General features: G+C 37.7%; 1 protein-coding gene across 1 annotated transcript, besides 33 other annotated features; it reads left to right on the top strand.

Moving 5' to 3' along the window:
- Nucleotides 1–1,243: part of a mobile genetic element that runs on past the window's edge.
- Nucleotides 1–1,247: part of a mobile genetic element that runs on past the window's edge.
- Nucleotides 1,088–1,243: a long terminal repeat.
- Nucleotides 1,243–2,420: a mobile genetic element.
- Nucleotides 1,244–1,247: a direct repeat.
- Nucleotides 2,421–2,671: 251 nt separating the features above from the next.
- Nucleotides 2,672–2,675: a direct repeat.
- Nucleotides 2,676–2,899: a long terminal repeat.
- Nucleotides 2,676–11,798: a mobile genetic element.
- Nucleotides 2,678–2,760: a dispersed repeat.
- Nucleotides 2,688–4,849: a dispersed repeat.
- Nucleotides 4,846–10,123: a mobile genetic element.
- Nucleotides 7,858–7,954: a tandem repeat.
- Nucleotides 9,892–9,932: a tandem repeat.
- Nucleotides 10,125–11,660: a dispersed repeat.
- Nucleotides 11,562–11,598: a tandem repeat.
- Nucleotides 11,578–11,798: a long terminal repeat.
- Nucleotides 11,588–11,801: a dispersed repeat.
- Nucleotides 11,799–11,802: a direct repeat.
- Nucleotides 11,803–12,601: a mobile genetic element.
- Nucleotides 12,602–12,603: 2 nt separating this feature from the next.
- Nucleotides 12,604–12,737: a dispersed repeat.
- A 108-nt stretch (nucleotides 12,738–12,845) lies between these two features.
- Nucleotides 12,846–12,944: a dispersed repeat.
- Nucleotides 12,856–12,906: a tandem repeat.
- Nucleotides 12,918–13,069: a dispersed repeat.
- Nucleotides 12,990–13,034: a tandem repeat.
- Nucleotides 13,054–13,092: a tandem repeat.
- A 917-nt stretch (nucleotides 13,093–14,009) lies between these two features.
- Nucleotides 14,010–14,107: a mobile genetic element.
- Nucleotides 14,107–14,417: a mobile genetic element.
- An 805-nt stretch (nucleotides 14,418–15,222) lies between these two features.
- On the top strand, nucleotides 15,223–16,053 carry EKO05_0002024 (uncharacterized protein; the record flags this gene model as incomplete). Its single annotated transcript, XM_038946842.2, has 1 exon — nucleotides 15,223–16,053. One exon carries the CDS (start codon nucleotides 15,223–15,225, stop codon nucleotides 16,051–16,053), a length of 831 nt encoding a protein of 276 aa, XP_038795487.2.
- Nucleotides 16,054–17,813: 1,760 nt separating this feature from the next.
- Nucleotides 17,814–18,012: a dispersed repeat.
- Nucleotides 17,851–18,033: a mobile genetic element.
- Nucleotides 17,999–18,290: a mobile genetic element.
- Nucleotides 18,043–18,349: a mobile genetic element.
- Nucleotide 18,350: 1 nt separating this feature from the next.
- Nucleotides 18,351–18,390: a tandem repeat.
- Nucleotides 18,391–18,392: 2 nt separating this feature from the next.
- Nucleotides 18,393–19,434: part of a mobile genetic element that runs on past the window's edge.

Raw genomic sequence — 19,434 nt, forward strand, 5'->3', positions numbered from 1 at the left:
GCTTTACTAGTGTAGGGTTAGCTAGGGCTAGGTTAAGCATAGCCTTATACACCTGCTAGTGCTTATAGTAGGCATCTAGTAAAAATATTGTGTTAGAAAGGAACACCTATAGCAGTAATAAGGAGGTAACTTACAGTAGAACACAGGCTAACGCCCCTAGTTAGCCTTGTTACTACCTACACCCTAGGTGCTAGGCGTCTTAACATAGGCGTTACTAGCGCGCGCTAACACCTTAGCTACTATTAGTTAGGAATAAGGGGCTAGAACAGGAACACGTATATTAATATACTGCTTAAAATTACACTAGGTATAGCAGAGCTTAGTATTTATAGTAAAGAGGTTGTTATTATAAATATAGACGCGCTTACGCTTAGCGTAGGTATAACAGGTCTCACTAGCACCTAAAACGCAGTTAGCTATAGAAGAAATTAGTAAGTAAGCAGACCTATAATAGACGCAGGCACTTATAAGACTAACTAGTAAGGATAGTAAGAAGGTAGTAGGGGCAGCATAGGACAGCGCTAGCAGAGACAGAGACTAGGTCCTTATTATCTAAGTTACTCTTAACTTTGTAGTTACCTATACAACAGCAGTAAGCTTTCTACATATATAGTTAGGCCCTGTAACTAAATTAGAAACTATAGATAAGAAATACTAGAGGTACGTTGTAGGCAGAGGAGAGGGACTGTAGCAGACTACAACTGCCCCCTCTAGGGGGACTACTAGCTTCTTAACTAGTAGCCTAATAGCTATAACTAGAGGTAACAACAGATATAGTAGGTAGGGTAAAGGCGCGTATAAAAAATTAGGTAGGCATATTACAGGTAGGTTAGGCAGGAGCGTAGAGTAGTATAGTGTCTAACTTAGGCAGGTACACTAGGCAAAACAAAAACAACCTAGGTGCGTGTAGGGACTACCCTAGGTAAACTACAGACTAGACAAGCAGCTAACTACTAAGAGCTAGACCCTTACGCAACTATAACTAGCCCTAAGGTTTACCTACTACTAGCATTCCCTAGGCTACGCTAAATATAAAAAGGACCTAACAAAAGTATATACAGCCTAGGGGAGATAGGGAAAGAAGGTATGTTATAGGCTTAGACCTTGTCTAAGCCTTAAGTAAGACAGGACGGTTACGTGCCCTACAGACATATTAGAAGGACACGTAACGTGTTACCTCTATAAGAGATACAATACTATATCAACCCTTATTACATCCGACCCTAAGGCTAGTCTATAACATACAGCTGTATACTTTAAGGTATATAAGATTAAGTTTATATAATAATATTACTATACTATTACTAAAAGTAGATTATATAAAGATTATTTTAAATAGTATTTTCTAATAGTTTATGTAGTTTAGAGTTCTGTTATAGAGGTATACAACGGCTCTTGTAACTTCTAGCTATAGTTCCTAGGAGAGATTAGCGTTAAGTTACATAGCGTAAGCTTTCTCCTTGTTTACGCCCCCTAAGCGTTCTATACCTCTATCTTGTACTTATATTTCTAGTATAGAAGGCTTAATAACAATTCCTTATATTGCTAACTATCTTTTAACCTCTAGCTTAACAGTTGTAATTCTGTTATCTACCTTAATTGTCTTTACTAATATATCATAGTAATTTTTTAGAAATAGTATAAATATTAAAAATGCTTTAATAATAGATTTTGCTGTTTAGTTGTTAGTAATGTAGAGACCCTATTGCAGGCCTAAAAATTTGTTAGTATTTAATAATTAGCTCTTCTCTTCTGTTACCCCTTAAGCTTTATAATTGTAGAAATTAATACTCAATCTTTCTCCTAGGCTGTTATAATTTGTGCGTAGGGCTTAGCTTATTTATTGCCTTAATTTTGCTCCTCTATAGGAATTGCACTCTACTATAATAATGCCCTTAATACATACCCCCTAAGTTTGCTGTATAAGGTGTTCTACTACTACTAGGCTAGGATAACCTAGGCGTTTATGCTATAGTGCAGCAGAGGCTCTTTATAGTACCTTTTTAGTTTTTAATATAGTTTTATGTGTATAGTATAAGGCATCTTGTAATTCCTTATACTCCAGTACCTATTACCTAAACATTTTAGTAAAAGTGTAGATAATTTTGTTGTCTAATCTTTATAGGGTTGTTAGATTTGTCTAGGTATTATCCCTTGTTGTCGTAGGAGGTAGAAAAATACTAAATTATATAGTAGGTTAGAGTAGACTGCTACGTTATACAGTCTTATGCTGCCAGTTCTAGACTAGTTTATTAAACTTAGCTTAATTAATCTGTAACCCTTTATCTACAATTTTAAGTTTCTAGCCTAGATACGGTTACTAGGCATTAGAAGGCAGAAATTGTGTATATAGTTAGGGTTGTTTATTATGTAGTAGGTTAATCCTAAGTTAAGGATAAATAACTTCCTTAGTAGATAGCCTTTAGCATTCCTTCTGCCTAACGCTGTATTAAAGACAGCTTTCACGTTTGTAACTTTCTAGCCCTCTAGTTAGTCTTTAAAGATTTTAGGCGTTAGAGTGTGTAATTGTTTTACAACTAGTGTTCTTAAACAGGTTCTGCTTTGTCTGCAGATTAGCCCTTAAAATGTAGTGTCTTTCTTACGCTTAAATTGTATAAGCTTTTTCATTGTCTTATTTAGTTTCTACCACTTAGGTGCCTTATCTAGATTAACATAATGTAGTGGAGTAAAAGTACAAGGTTGACTAGCGAGGGCTTAGAAGGCCATTGGGGCTTAGGTGCACGTGATTATTAGGGGTGTTAACTGGCGAGGGCTTAAAGGGCCATTAGGGATTAGAGGCACGTAATTGTTAGGAGGGTATATTAGATAATCTTAGCAAGCTATTAGGGCTTGCTATTAAAGACAACCACTTTCTTGCATTAAGCAATATTCTTACCTATAGAATGGCAACTAATATGCAACTTAAACACCTACAAACCTTAGCCTTAGGACTGCTAAGGCTACTACAGCTAGTACTTAATAGGACACTAATAAATAGTACGTGAAAAACAGCATCTCCTTTATAATGTTCTTTTACGCAGTTGTAACACAGTATTTATAGGACAGGTCTAGTAAGCAGTTACATACTAGGCTAGGCCTAGAAAAACAGTATAGAGCAAAAGGCGTTAGACAGATCGAATACTAACAGTACAGAACTAAGCCAGGCTTAGGAATCTATTAGGACTTACAGTAAAGAGTCTACATATACTAGCAGTACAGAACTAAGCTAGGCTTAGGAATCTATTAGGACTTGTAGTAAAAAGTCTACACATACCAGCTGTATAGAACTAAGCTAGGCTTAGGAATCTATTAGGACTTGTAGTAAAAAGTGTACATAGTTATAATAGTTACAGCCCTTACGTGCAGTGTTCATAGTCCTAGTAAGGGAGTATTCTTAAAGTTTTGTTAAGGCTATAAAACCCCTGCTTATTAGATAATTATATAGTAATAGGAAATAACAGGAAGTTATAACAGAACTAAATTATAAGGAAATACTAATAATGTATTAGGATGTAGCCTAGTAATCCTATAGGCGTTAGATTAAAGGTAAGTAATAATAATACAGATATAGAAACTACAGGAGAACTAAAGAAGCCCCTTAAAGGACACGTATAGAGAACACCTAAGCAAAGGCTATTTAAATAAGACAAGAAGACGCCTTCTAATTAGTAACTACTAGTAAGATTTAGCATTAACAAACGCCTAAATATAAAAATAGTAACTAAAACTTACTAGTATATTAGACACTCTAAGGAATAAAGCTTTCCCTAGCACCTATTAGGATGCTGTAAGGGGAGGATTCACTGCGTTACCTCTAGAAGCAGAAACTACAGTAGCTTATCTCTATTGTAAAAAATTTAAGACCCTAAACGCGTTGCTACTAAGTAATAATACTTTAGAAGACGTAGACTTGCGCTAAATCCTTTCTATTAATGCTAATAGAGTAGGACATATTGCCTAGGAGAACTAGCGCGCCTACGCTAATAAGCAAGCCCCTTTTACAGACGTACCCCTAATATTTAGTAGAGAAAATCTAACCTAATTCCTAAAGGAGATTGAACAACACTCTAGTTTCTACTAATAGACTATTAAGGACTGTATTAGTAGACTCCTTAGTTACTATAACTATACTTACTAAGAGGTTATTAAATTAAACATAACAGACTTTGTAGCTGCCTAGGCAGCAACTAATTAGTAAGCTGTTAAAGAAGCACTCTAACAACTATTCTAAAGCTAGAATAAGGCCTAGCAGGAAGAGACTAAGGATTTGCTGCGCCTTTAGTGCATCTTATGCTTATTAACCTAAATCTGTTGCTCTAAGGGTACCTAGACAACTTTAGCCCTAAGTTTAAATAATACCTAGAAGCTAGGATAGTAGCAGAATTGTATAAAGGATTCTACTTAGCAAAAGGCCTAAATAAATAATAGCTTAATAAGGTATTAAAAAAATATAAACTTACTGTAACCTGCCTAGACGACTTTTACTACGCTGAAATTAAAGCGTTCCTTAGCAAGGTCGCCCTATAAGAGTTGAAAATCAAATTATTTAACCAAGCATTTAATAAGAAAATAATAGTAACTAAGACATAGGCACTTAATAAACTATTGGGACTCCTAAACACATTTAAGCTAGCCTAGTTAAACAAAAAAAGCGTGCTAAAGAAGCTATCTAGAGTATAACCCCTAGGTAAACAAGGAGTCTAAATGCTACTAGGGCGTTAGCCTACACAAGGAGAAGTTAATAACCTTATTAAGAAATTCTCTAGGATTAAGCTTAACGGCATAAATCTATTGCTTGCCCCTTAGAAGCTGTAGGAAGTAGAACTGCTTTTGTATAAAGACGTATAATTGTCAGATTAGAGGGTAATAGTAATGAGTTGATGATGATGTATTGATGTTCTGTTGTTGTTCTATGTAAGGGTGATTTTTGTCTTATCTAGGTTCTAGTGGGGGCCCCTACACAGTTTCTTAGTAGGTATATCACCTAACCTATTTCTCTAATACCTTTTATTTAACACAACCCCTTAGCTTAGAATCCTATTGCAAGCTGTATAAACTAGTTAATTAACTTTTTAATATAAGGTCCTCTAGTTGCTCTTATATCTTCTTAAGCAGGATATCCCTTAACATACTCTTCTAGCCCTTAATAAGTCCTAACTAATTAAGAAAGCTAGCCTATTTGCTAATTAGCAACAACTTTATAAATCTATCTGTAATTATGTTGTTAGATAGGATATATTCTACTTTAATTATTTTATAGTTAACTTCTTATTATAACTAGTAGTTATATATATTAACATGCTAAAGTTTAGTTTATATCTTAGTAACTTTTATAGTAACTATACGTATTATCTGCATATTGTTATATTTAATTATTATTGTTAGATTGCTTAGGGTTACCTAAAGCTCTTTTAATAGTTAAGAGGTAAATATTACTTCCTTAGCTACTTAAAACAGTGCTAGGAGCTTGGCCTTAGTAGTTAACGTTGTAACAGTATCTTGTTTATTTGCTCTTTAGGCAATAAGTCCTCTAAATAGCTTAATAGCGTATCTTTAGGAACTCTTCTAGTCTATAGTATTGTTAGCAAATAATGCATTACTTGCAACTTTAAGTCCTTTACCCTGTCTAAAGTTAAGTAACTAATTCCTTATCTTCTGTAGGTACAGGAGCACTTAGTTAGCAGCGTCTTAGTGTTTATTACTTAGGTTAACTAGAAAGCATGTAAGTTGCAACGTGGCAAACGCTATATTAGGTTAAGTAGTTACTACTGCAAACAATAGGGATCTAATCTTTTGCTAATATTAATTAATCTCTAGTAGCTTAGCTAGACTGTTCCTAGGCTTAAGTTTAATTCTAGATATTAGCGTATTATGCCTTACGTCCTATCTAGTTACTAATTATCTAATCTTGTTAACGTATGCGGCTTATAACAATTAAATTATCTATTACTATCTATTACGTTAGACTTCTACACTAAGGAACTATTAACGGTTATCTCCTCTAGTGCACAGGTATTGCTCCTGTATCTGTTTAATAGCATTATCTGCCTCTTATTTTTGCTTTAGGTGGTACGCAATTATAATATTGTCTACGTAGAAGAAGATAATTATTCTATCCTTAATTATACAGCATAGCTCTTATAGTACTTATTTAAATCTAATTCTAGCTAATATTGCTGTAAATTCCTTCTGCTATAGTAGAGGGGAGATACAGAGTCTGTACAAGGCTTTCTGTACCTTTAGTAAGGTGCCTGTCTTTTAGTATCCTCTTAGCATCCTTATATATATTTTGTAGTTAATAGCTACATAGATAAACGCATTTTTAACATCCTATTATTTTAGTTTAAGATTGTATTTTACAGTAATTACTATTAGCATTCTAAGTAATTAGCCTATAAGTGTTGCTGTATATATGTCTTATAACGTAATATTATGTTATTAGTCTCCTCTAACTATAAGCCTTACTTTATACTTATTAAGGTAGTAGTGTTTGTTAAACTTATATATATAGACCTATATACAGTTAAGTATTTATTATCTAGACTTCTCAACTAGAGCTGCTAGAACTTTAGTCTATAACTTTATTTGTTTGTAGCTTTACAGGTGTTTGTTTTCTGCTTATTTAAACATCTTATAGAGAAGGTGCTCCTCTAGCTTTAAGTATGCTGTAGGTAATAGCAGGAGTTTATTCTAATACAGCTTAATTCCCTTCGCTATAGTCCTCTTTAATTAAGCTTTATTAAAAGGGTTTCGTTTATATTAACTAACGTGTCCTGCCTTAGTGCCTGCTATAAATGCAGCTGCCTACAGCGTTGTTAAAGACGTTCCTTAGTCTTATTTAAGTTAGTCTGTTGTCTTATTATAGCTTATCTATTTAGTTAGAAATGCTGCTAGTAGAGGAGTTAGTAGAGGCGTTAGGTATGCCTCTACAATCTTTCTGCCTTAGTAATATTAGGGTTGTTTAGCACGTAGAGTGTTTTCCTGCATTGTCTTATTCTTATAGAATGTTTTAGTTTTAGATATATAGCTCTGTGTAGCTAGGAGTTTAACTATGCTAATCTAAGTTGTAATTTCCTCTAATATGTTGTGCATATGGTTATCTATAATATCCTCTATTTTACTGTTAAATATTGTTTCTTTATTAAACACCACATTACAGGTGCTAATTACTTTAGCTATTAATAGGACCTAGATTTGGTATATGTTAGTAGACTAGTATCCTACTAAGTATCTAATCTATGCCTTTAGGTCTAGTCTTTATAGCCTTAATTTTCTTTAATAAGTGTTATTAGTTATAGTAAATGCTTTGCATCTGTATGCTCTTAAGTAAGCCTAGTTTAGTTTTTAAGGTCTAGTAACTATGCTATTTATAGTAGCTACGCGCATAAAGAATACTTTGTACAGTAATCTCTACCTATTTAGATAGTTTAGCGTCTAATTGTATAGGTATACTGCTGCTCTAGTAATTTCTAGCTAGAGTTCCTATAGTAGATTTGCGTCTAGTTAAATTATATATACCTTCTCTTTTATTACACCCCCTAAGCGTTTAGCTCCTCTATTTTAAGCTTATGTGTCTAGAGCAGAAGGCTTAAGTCTTATTAAGAGGGACGTCCACTATCTCTTAACCTCTTATTTAACTATAACAATTTTATTTTCTGTCTTAATTACCTTAACTGTAATGTTAAACTGTTTCTTTAAGAACTAGACAAAGATTCTAAGTACACAGATAATAGATCTTACAGGCCTGTTGTCCTTAACATAGAAGTCCTACACGTACTAAGAGTGTTAGCAGGTAATAAGTATTTAACTCTTTTTCTTATTAAAGCTTTATGCTTTATATATATAGGTGTCTATAGCTATTTATTTACCTAGGCCTTTATTGTTTAATTATAGGGTTCTTTATATTTAATGCTTTAACTTTAATTATTTATATATGTTATATTATACTGTTATAATACCTTTAATCTTTACCCCCTTAGATTAATACACAAGGTGCTTAATTACAGATAGTCCTAGATGTCTAAGCCTCTTATGCCACATTATAGCTGTTACTCTCTATAGTAATCTTCTATTATAATTTATACGCACATAGAGTGCTACTATAGCTATATTTAGTTATTTAATAACCTACTATCTAAAGCTTTCTATTAGGATGGCTATAGTGTTGCTGTTTCTTTAACATAGCGTTGTTAGATCTTCTTAGTTATCCTACTATATTCCTTATCTTTAGAGTAGCCTAAATAATACTAGGTTGCAGAGGAAATCTAGGCACTATGCAACATTGTCTAAGCGTAGTACTTGTTTGCCTTAAGATCTCTCTACTAATATATTAACAGTACTATATCCTTATATCTAGACCTTAGAGTTCCTGGTCTAGATATAGTCTTCTATTGCTAGCTGGCATACGTTTCTAAGTCTTAAGAGGTTATTACAGATATGCGTAGTTAAGCTAGAATCTGAGAGAAATACCTCCTTTAATAGATATACTTAATTACTTACGCTATATGCTGCTTTTATATTACCTTTATTAACCTATATAATTTCTTAGCTATCTAGTTACTTAATAATCTTGTCTAGTGTTTAAGACGTCTTAATATGTAGAGTAATTAATTAAGACACTATTATTATTTGCAGTTGCGTAGTCCCTTATAACATTGCCTGTATTCTCTTTTATAAGTTACTGTTATGTTTAAGCTTATACTGTACTAGTTTTACAACACCTCTATTTAGCTTAAACTACTTAGGTGCCTTAGCTGTATTTACGTAGTAGTAGTTAGATATATTATAATGCTGTTTATAGGCAGGATATATATCTTTAGCTCTTACTATATTCCTCTCTAAGAACTGCTTAGTTCTAGCACTTTAGCTATCTATCTTTCTTTTGTTTTACCTAGGGTTTCCTTAGCCTTAATAATTATTGTTAGATAGCGCTCTTAGTTCTCTACTAAAGGCGTCCCTTTATAGGTTTAAGTTAGATTTACTGCTTACTACGTATAATACCTTTCCTACTGCAAAAGCGCTCTTAGGCTTCCCTCTTAGTAGATATTAAAGGCTTATATAATTATAGAAGAGTTTTATTATCCTTTTCCTATTTATAGCTTTCTTATTATATCCTAGCCCTTAGAACGCTGTAGTCTAGGTTAATGCTATCTTAGTAACGGAGCCTAAAAAATTATTAATAACAGCTTGTGTTTGTATAATCTTAGCTACCTTAAGGGTCTTAGCTTAAGTTACTGCCTAATTGTATTTACTTAGCTATGTCTCCTAATTTACAGTTATTTATATTAGTCTAAGTGCAGCGTAGTATCTTTCTTATACTTATGCCTATCCTTTATCTACGTCTACTCTAACAGTGTCTTAGAGGGCAGTTATCTATTTATGCAGCGTTCTGTTTTCTATATAGCAGCGTAGCTGTAGATATAGTGTTACTATTATAAGAATATGCTTAACTATTCTTAATATTTTACTTTCCTTATCTTAATAGTCTTTCTTAAGTATCTTATATAACTTAAGGTAAAGCTTATAGTCTTTATAATCTTCTTTATATACCTCTTGTCCCTTTTCTAAGAGGTCTAATACCTGTATTAGGATTATAGGTGTTTATAGTGTAGTTATTAATATGTCTATTACTTTATATGTTATTCTACGCGTTCTGCTTTAACCTGCTTAGATAGTCTGTAATAACGTAGTTAAGGTGTTGCTTATACTTATTGCTAGTTTATATTATATAATTTCTAGAGGTAGTAGCGCCTCTAGTTGTATACGTTAGAGTTGCACCCCTTTAGGGTCTGCTAGCAGCTATGTATCTTATAACTGGCACTTAATCTTAAGTTAGTAGTACTAGGAGACCTAGTTGCTTAAGTTAGTAAGAATAACTGTTGCGTCCCTCTGGCTTTAGCTAGTTGCTATTTTGCTTGTTGTTGGCGCTTATTATAGCAGCAGTAAGACTCTTAATTGTTAGATTGGATGGTAATAGTAGTAAGTTAATAATTATATATTAATGTTGTGTTTTTGTTCTATATAAGGGTGATTTTCGTCTTATCTAGGTTCTAGTGGGGGCCCCTGCACGGTTTCTTAGCAGGTATATCGCCTAACCTACTTCTCCAATACCTTTCATTTAACAATTGTAGGCCTAAGCACATAGCGCAGACCTCTTCTAACAATAATTATAGTAAGTATTAGGATAGTTAGGGTTATTACAAGTAGAGTATTAAACAGCAGCGTAAGTTATAGTAAGTAAGAACCCTTAAATAAGAGGACTATAGGCACTAATAGTATATAGGGGCTAGCAACTGTTATTAATAGCAGCTTAATAGAACTGCGGTTAGGTGCTAAGAGTGTCTAGAGACGTAGGATTGCTAGGAACTTAGGCGCATAACAAATAGTAGAGGTAATAAAAGAAGTAGGGTGCCTAGTTGTAGTATATAGTGTTGGAATTAATATAGTAATTCTCTCTAAAAGGTAGAGTTCTAAACTAGCAGATACGTGTATAGGCAGCAGCAATATTATAGAGGAAAGGAGGAAGATTAGCCCTACTAATAAGGGCTGTTGTAAGAGCTTCTGTAATGTTGTAAGCTAAGATGCCGTCTATACTGTTATTTAGGAAAGGAAGTACTAAGAAGAACTATTAATAACCTATTAATATTAAAAAGAAAAGGAATAAGGGTCTTATAAATAAGCTAAGCTTATTCCTATAGGGAAAGACAACAAGCTTTAGTTAGGCTAACGCTAGAACCTGTGCAGCCTTAACCTCTAGGTAGGAGCTTCTTGCTACTGCTGCTACTACGCTTAACTAGGGATCTAAACGACAAGGCAGATATAACAAAGGAGGATGTTAAAATAAGGGTCTAAAAGCCTAATGTGTTGTTAAAGGTTAAAGAAGTAGAAAGTTAAGAAGTTTAACAAAGTAGAAGTTAAGGATAATAAAGAAGAGAAGGAGTAGATCAGGGGCTGCTTATATAGATCCTGGCTGCTGCCTCCCTTACAGCTGCTGTAGATGCGTTATCCTAAAGGGACCTAAAGCTAGTAAAAGTTGTTTGCTATTACGTTAGTAAGAGTAGTATTACCTAGTAAAAGGCGGTAGGTTGCTAGACTAGGCCAAACAACCTATTAATTAGTGGGCCTAGGGCTAGAGGATTAAAGGTTCTTAAAACAGTCTAATAGGCTATTAGGTTGTCCTTCTCTAACAACGTAGGCAAATAAACACATAAGTAGGAGATCTACTAGATAAACAAACAGCATGCACCTAGACTTACCTTAGCTGTTATAGCAAACAGATTAGGTTATATATAAGGTTCTTTCTTAAAGTCCTAAACTAATAGGGCTTTAGGAATTAGTTGTGACAGGCTTAGATGCCTAAATGCTAGAGTAAAAACGTAGTTAGGTGAATACAAACTATCAAGCAACAGCCTAATAAACTGCTAGGTGGTGCTAGGAGGTTGTTCGAAGTAAAGAGGCTTAGAGGCAAATACTAGTAGGTCTCCTGCTGGGACAGACAATAGAGCTACAGAAGGGCAGAACAACAGATAGAGGCAGACGTGAGCTTAAGGGGACTAATCTTTTAGAGTAGAGGAGATGTGTAGTAGAGTAAAAGTACAGGTTTAACTAGTAAAGGCTTAGAAGGCTATTAGGGTTTAGGTGCACGTGATTATTAGGGGTGTTAACTAGCAAGGGCTTAAAGGGCTATTAGGGATTAGAGGTACGTGATTGTTGGGAGGGTATATCAGATAATCTCAGCAAGCCATTAGGGCTCGCTATTGAAGACAACCACCTTCTTGCATCAGGCAATACTCTTACCTACATTACTCTTTGCAAGTCCTATCTAAGAACGCCTAAGACGTGTTTACACATCGCTTACCAGCCTTTATACACTTAGTACACTCTAGACCTCTTAGACTACCTAGCATAATATAGCACTTGTAGCTGCTATAGAAATAATAATTATAGGGGACTTTAGTAGGTATATTAGCTTAATAGATTTCTAATATAAGATAGATGTTATAGGCGTGTAAGGACATCTTAACTTATAGGTTACTAGATATAGAGATTGCAGATTATATAAAACTCTAATAAACAATTACATAGTTTAAGAACAAACTAAAGAGAAAGGGGGGGTAGTGTTATAATCCTGTGCTAGGGCATAGCATAAACATAAGTACTAGCTAACTAAGACCCCTAACTCCACCCTAAAGGAAAAAATTGTAGAGAAGAATAGAATAGATAGGGATATTATGTAATTGCTTGTAAATAAGTATAATATATGTAACTGCTTATTAATAAGTATAGTATAATATGCTTATCTATAAGCACCCTTATATATTATGTTAGACTAACTCTAGTTACTTATTAATAAGTACTATATCTCCTTAGTATATAGTTAGTAGGAACATAACCCTTATAGTTTGTGTTTAACCTTATTAATTAAGTTTATCTTTAGAATCTTAATCTGCTCTATAACTAGACAGTCTACTCTATACTACTTATTACACCCTATCTATACAAGCTTTGCTTAGGTAATAACCCTAACTAATCCACTAGTGCTTATCCCTAAGAACCAATACAATTAGTGCTTACGGTCTTTAACTAAAGTACAACTTCAACAGTACACAGTAGTAGTACTAAAGAAACTAGTCTATTAACTCTATCCTAGCGAGAATAGTAGCTGTAAAAGAGATTTAGGCTGCTACAGTTTCCTAATACATAGTGTTGTAATAAATAGCTGTTATAAATAAAGAAAAACTAAATGTTCTATCTTTTCTATAAATCTATTTTAAATAAATTTTATATGTATAGAGTATTTCTAAGTAGTATACTAATAAGGATGTAGTCCATGGTATTATAAAGGATTAGGTACCTCTATCCTAACCTACCCTACCTCTACCTAATCCCTACCTAACCCCTACCTAAGGTCGGTGCAGACTGAACCCTACCTCTACCCCACGCTAGAGGTACCACTACCCTACCTCTACCTAAGGTCCGTGCAGACTGTACCCTACCCTAACCCCACGCTAGAGGTACCCCTACCCCACCCCTACTTAAGGTCCGTGCGGACTGTACCCTACCCCTACCCTACCCCAGGGTACCCCCTACCCTTTTGCCAGCCCAGTATTAGAGGTAATAAGAAATAGACCAGTAATAGATTCGAAAAGGCTATTATATTTATGATTTACATGCTTAAGTTTAGTAAACCTACCAATAGTTGCTGGCGCGCCTTAGCGCAGGGATTCTGCCTTGCCTAGTTTAGCTTCGTTTTCAGGTTTGCCGACACTAAGTCCATGGCTGGCCGATCTGCCGCCTGGAGGAGCTCGAGTGGCTTTGGGATGCCGTAGTTGGCCCTATCTTGCACCGGCTGGGCGTGCATAGGCCCCCGTCCCCTGGAGAGGAGTGGCCCCGTGTCTGCTGGGTACCCACCGGGCCGCTCTCGCCTGCCGCTCCACGCGGCGGGACACCATCGGGACGGCTCGCGGCGGACGGCCCTAGTCGTCTCGTCCTATACCGCACTCTCTGTTGAACATGGGTTGTCCTAGGCTCCCTTGGAATAAACTTCCGAGCCAGTCGGGTAACAATCGGGTAACGGTGCGGGGCTCTGCATATGCCAAGGTATCAAAATCTCACCAGAATGCGTCTCTCTAGTAAACTAGTACTGTAGCAACATCAATATGCCCTATCGTGGCTCACTTTCAATACCTTACGATGTTCGAAGCCCTCTATCTATTAACCTGTGCGCAACCTACTAGTATTAGTCAATCGTTAATCCCTCAGCCGCCACCGTTACCCAGTACTCTGTTGAGCCGGGGTAGCTAATATAGGTACCGTTGTGCTCACAAACACTCCTGCAATTATTTGCAACCACTTTCAAATCACTACTTTAGCTGCAATTAATACTATTGTGATGCTGGAGAGTGACTGAAGGGGTGTCGTTGAGCGGTAGGCCGACACTAGCGATCTAATTGGCCCTCGGCGACGTCCCAAAGGAGCCTAGAAGAGCCCATGTTCAACAGAAAGTGCGGTACTTGGTATCAGGCATAAGTAGTGTAGGTGGAGACGCTTGACAGGGGTACTCGGCTGTGATTTTTGGGTAAATCGAATTGATTACTCAGTATTTTGTAGCTCATCTGACGCGTGTGTTGTGACGATCGGACGTAGGTCTCTAGATAGTCAATCTGGGCATCTGTGAGAGTGTGTGGGCGATCAGGTCGCCTCCTTAGAGTGACCTGTTCACTAGTAAGGGCATAGCTAACTTCTCTCTCTGTAATGTTCAGGAGGTTAGCAATAAACTGATGAGTATAGCCAGCCAGACGGAGAGTCTAGACCTGGAGACGCTTATCTTGTGAGAGGTATTGGTGATAGGCAGGAGCAGATGGCTGAGTAGATAGACGAGATGGCTGAGATGGCTGAGATGGCTGAGATAGCCAAGGTATGTCTTCCACGCAAGTCCGTTCTTGAGCACCACGTCTTCCACCGACGGCTTCCGGAAAGCGACCGCGGACGGATACGAATTTTCCTTTTCAAGCGCGATGGAATGGTAGCTGGAAGGCTGACTCACTTATGTGTGGGTTCATGACGGCGCCTCAACATAGTGCATGCGGGGTCGATAGGGGTTGTTTCCGAAAAGACCAGGTACACCCTACCCTTACCCTGCCTGAGACTTGGTCCATAGGTGTATACGTGAGCACGCTGCGGGTATATGGACCAAAACGCTATACTTTAGCGCCCTCATCAACGTGACATACCTACAGCAGGGTGTGCACCTGCGCACATGGAGATACTGCTCTTGTTCCTGTATAGTATAAGTCTAGGTAGTCGTATCTATAGATGTATATAATCTCAAGAGAAGAAGCGAAAATATGGTAATGCTAGTGAGTGATTGGCTTACAACATTCAAGTCACGGGGTGTACCTGGTCTTTTCGGAACGCCTATAGCGCGAGGTGTCGTGGCCAAGCCCAAATCACGCGAACAAACCCGGAGTGGTCTACCATGGTAACGAATAGTCTAATAGGGTTCTGTGCCACAAGATCACACTTTCAATAGCGATAACCCGGTACCTACAGTATAAATACTGTCCTCCGCCGCATCAGATGGGACGTGTCATTCTTCGACTCTCAACTTCTCAAGCGCCTCTCGATTATCGACTCGCGTCGGCTGTCCAGCTGGCGATCAAATCATTTCAAAGGCCTCGCCAAGATCACTGCTAGTCCAGTGCATCCTACTGCAAGAGCAAAATGGATCATATTGTTGATGTAATGGCTTCTCACGATCATCCCGTGGTATTAGTGGGTTCTTCCGCGCAACGATGGATGGGGTCTGCCGGAGCCATGTCACGTATCTGCGATCTCCTTACAAGGGATATTGCTCTTCAGAGCATTGGCGCAGCTCTTATTCAGTCAGGGCATTGGATAAACGACAGCCCGAAGGAACAGTCTGGCCTGGATGAACTACCCGAATTCGAAGCCGATTTATTCCTTCAGCGAACAGAGATTGAGGACCACGATGAATATGGGTATCTTTGTCTATGGTCTGAAACTACGTATCACATGAACGTTGATGCTTGCCCGTTTATCGAAGTGCCCGATTTCTATCCTTGGTACAAGGTTCTCATAGAAGAGAAGTGGCACCCAACAATAGGTCGAGAAGATGAATGGTGGTATGGTCCTCGTCTTAGTTCGGAGACGAAATTACTCGGTTTACCGGAAGAAGCAGTGGCAACAAAGACATTTTCCGAACAATTGCCAAGAGGCAAGAGCCCATCCAACGACCATCCGATACTAGTACCGAGCCTTCCGGCATATCTGGACGCCCTTATTTTCCATAAAACTCACTACAAGGAATCAAAGCCGGGACTTGCCTCTCTTGCATCACGGATAATTCGAAACTTAACACGATACTTGTATCTGGAGCTACCACATCAGCAGCTATCACTACTCATAGAGCTTGAAGAGGACGAACATATGAAGGAGTATCTCCGGAATTACAAGAGAAAGCCTTTTTTTGTGTTTCAAGGAGGTCTCGGGTCGCAGGTGCGTGAGTGGGACCCAACCAGTTATCCGGATTAGTGTAAAGCAAGAGCCCAGCCCCAATTGAATTAGTCGCAGTTCGATTTTCCTGTTATACGATTCGTAATTGCAATGTATGAATGACAACCATACTTGGAAAGTTTTCTTAGATATTGTAATGCGTCTATGATCTGCACTTTCGCTCCTGCCATATTAGCTTAGCAGGTGCGTTGTTGCAACCACATGGACGTCAATGCCTGCATCAGAGATTGGAAGGTTCTATCATGGTAGCAACAGATCTAATTAATGCCCTTCCTCCGTTCTTCCTCTCCTGTATTCCACCCGCTGACGCATATTTATAGTGTGGCGTATGACCCACCCTAGAAGAAAGATACTAACATGCCCTCGCAGTTCATTATTCGCATTCCTACCGCCCACCCATCGCTGAAAAAACCGTGAGTCTTTCTGTACAAGCTTAATCCATACCGCCGTGCTGACAAGTTGGCTTCCAGATCATTATTCGGTATCTTCATCGCTCCACTCACGACACTTCCCCTCCCGCGTCCTTCATCGCCCTCACATCCCCTCAACTGACTGCGGGACAACTTCTTCGCCGTCGTCTCCAACATGCCGTCCCCCAAGCTCATCACCCCGCGAATGGAAGCAACTCTTCTCGAGTGCTTCCTGTCAGCCACCCGCCTCCTTCCGCTCCGATTGCGCTCGTCGTTCGTCTTGATCGGAGGGGCCGCCAGCGTCTTTTAAGGTTTACGAGACTACACAGAAGACGTCGACGTAGCGGCCACCTCTGAAGCAATCTTATGCTTTCGCGACGCAATCGCGAGCGGCACCACGCAATTCAAATGCAGAGACCCGTTGCAAATAATCAAATTCTGCGATAGCTAAGACTTCGTTGTCCACCTTAAACTCCTTTAACTTAGTAGCGGCTTTGTAGATTTAATTGCCGTGCCTGAACCCTTTTACGATAGGTTTGTTGCGTCCTAGGCGGATCTTCTCACATTACGTGGTGTAACAGTGGCTGACCGGGGGGAGGATGGTAACTTGTTGGAATTCAAGTTCTTGTTGAGGACGGCGGTTGAGAAGGGCTCACTCCTCCCGCAATTAGACGAGAGCATGTTGGCGGCGTTAAAGGAGGCGGCAGGGAAGCTGTCGTGGGTGGATGCGCTAATATTATCGGGTAATCTTAGGGAGGACGATTTTGTCCAATATCGTTCGTTATAGTGTACAAGCTCTGGACACCATTGGATTTCTGTTATTTGAAGTTGTGTTTCACATGTACCTCCACATACGACCATAGGACGTTGAAAACAAGGCTTCCCGTTCGCTCAGCCCTATTTAAGCAACGTACCGGCGGATTAGTAGTTAGGTGGGTGACCACTAGCGAATACCCGCTGTTGTATGTTTTTTTTGGCCGTCTCTCACCACCACGCGTCGCTGGAGCGCGAAGACACCTGCCTGCATCGTTTTAATTTGCCTCGTAACCATAGATTGCGCACAAACGCTGTCCTGTTCCATCCGTAAACAGTGTGACAACTTCAGTATGCGCAATCTTCTAGCCATATTGGTTAAGAGAATCGCATTGTTACGTCCAGACCTGTACAGCCCCGGAACCCCTGCTATGAGTGCTTTGATAGAAGGAGTCGGGACAGAAGCATTCTACGGGTTTCTTGGGTGGCTTACCAGCCGATGTATCCAAAAGCCGGACAAGATAAAAAACTAGAAGAGTGAGCAAGAAAGACACTGCGCAATCTGCTGCGCTGTCTGTTAAACATGTGCCTATGCATCTAAATTTTTGACATGCACTAACGTACTCCACGGTCGAGCGGATCACACAATCGGGCAGATCACTCTGCCAAGACCACACTAAACCTCCACCCTACTACGCGATGCCTTAATAACAACACTAATCTACGCCCTTAAGAGAAGCTGCAATATAGCTTGTGCTTTAGGCTATCTAATAAGATGTAATACTTATACTATAACGCGCTGTAGCTATATATAATATACCTTACAGTATACTACTGTTAAGTTTTATACTTTAGACAAAGTCTGTAAGTAATTATTTAATTAGGTGTTAGGGATAAGTACGTGCAGGGGTTCTTAAGGGGGTAGTTGTCTAGTTAAAGACTGTAGCAACTAGGGTTGCAAGGAAGAGTATAGAGTAGACTATCTGTTTTATAAGTAGGGTTAAGATATTCTAATAACAAAGTCAATTAACAAAGTTAATTAATAAAGTTAAATATAAACTATAAGGGTTATATTCCTATAAACTATATACTTTAATAATTCTAGTAATATTATAGACTAATTAGTGTTATACATCCTCTAATTACACTAAGTACTAATTATACTAATTACTAATTATACTAATTATGCTAAGCCCTAATTAGGTTATATATCCCCTTGGCCTTTAACTAAGTACTAACACTATAATAATTGCTTACTTATTATTTATTCTGTTATTATAATTACTGTGCTGCAGCTACTGTAATTAGATAAATCCTTCCTGTGTTCTGTAGATTATAACACTATCCCCCTTCTGTCTGAGCTTAGTCTCTAAAGGTTATTTATTTAACGCAGGGCCCTTTCTTAATTATTAGGTAGGTTTTAATAATGCTAAAACAACTAACTATCTTGAGTTTAGCTTGCTGTTATTATCTGTACAAATTTATTAAGTTCTTTAGAGAAATTATAGTACAGAAATATAAAACCTATATAAAGCACAACTAAGTATATAAGGTTTACATCTAGTCTAGGAAATACAGTAAATATGTTTGCTTAGGGCAATGTTATAACTTAAAGGTAACTTAGTCTAAGTTTACTTAACTAGTGTCTAAGAAAGAAAAGTTACAAGTGTGTATAAAAGAGAGTTATAAGGCGTAAACTTAAGTGCTATATATATCTAAAAAAGCTATAGAAGACTTATATATAGCTTATACATGTAAGCAGTAGTTATAGTAATAAATAGATTTGTTAGACTGTTGTGCTAAGGAGGCTATTGCGGTAGAGGAGCGCGGTATTAAAGAGCAGGAGCAGTTAGAGGCAGGGACCATTAAGTTAGATCTGTCTAATAAGTTCTTGTTACTGCCTAGTACCTAGAGCGACTTTAAAGGCCAGCCCTTAGAGTACTAGGAGAGCAACTTAGGACTGCCTAATTAGTCTCTTTAAAATGCTTTAATAACTGCTAGCAGTTTGTAAGGTGCGTAGTTGGTTCCTATATATTTTCTAAGTTAGGGTATCCTAACTACTTAACTAGGTATTTATCCTAGCTGCCTTCCTTCTAGTATTATATTATTTTTTTAACTTCCTATTAGTCTTTACTATTAGCTTAGTAATAGAAGTTCTTCTAGATAGGCGTTCTAGAGTTAGTAGGTTCTAACAAGGAGATGTGGAACACTAGGTAGATCTTTACATCCTTTAGCA

Source organism: Ascochyta rabiei, chromosome 3 (genome assembly GCF_004011695.2).
Source record: "Ascochyta rabiei chromosome 3, complete sequence".
In the NCBI taxonomy this organism is placed as follows: Eukaryota; Fungi; Ascomycota; class Dothideomycetes; order Pleosporales; family Didymellaceae; genus Ascochyta; species Ascochyta rabiei.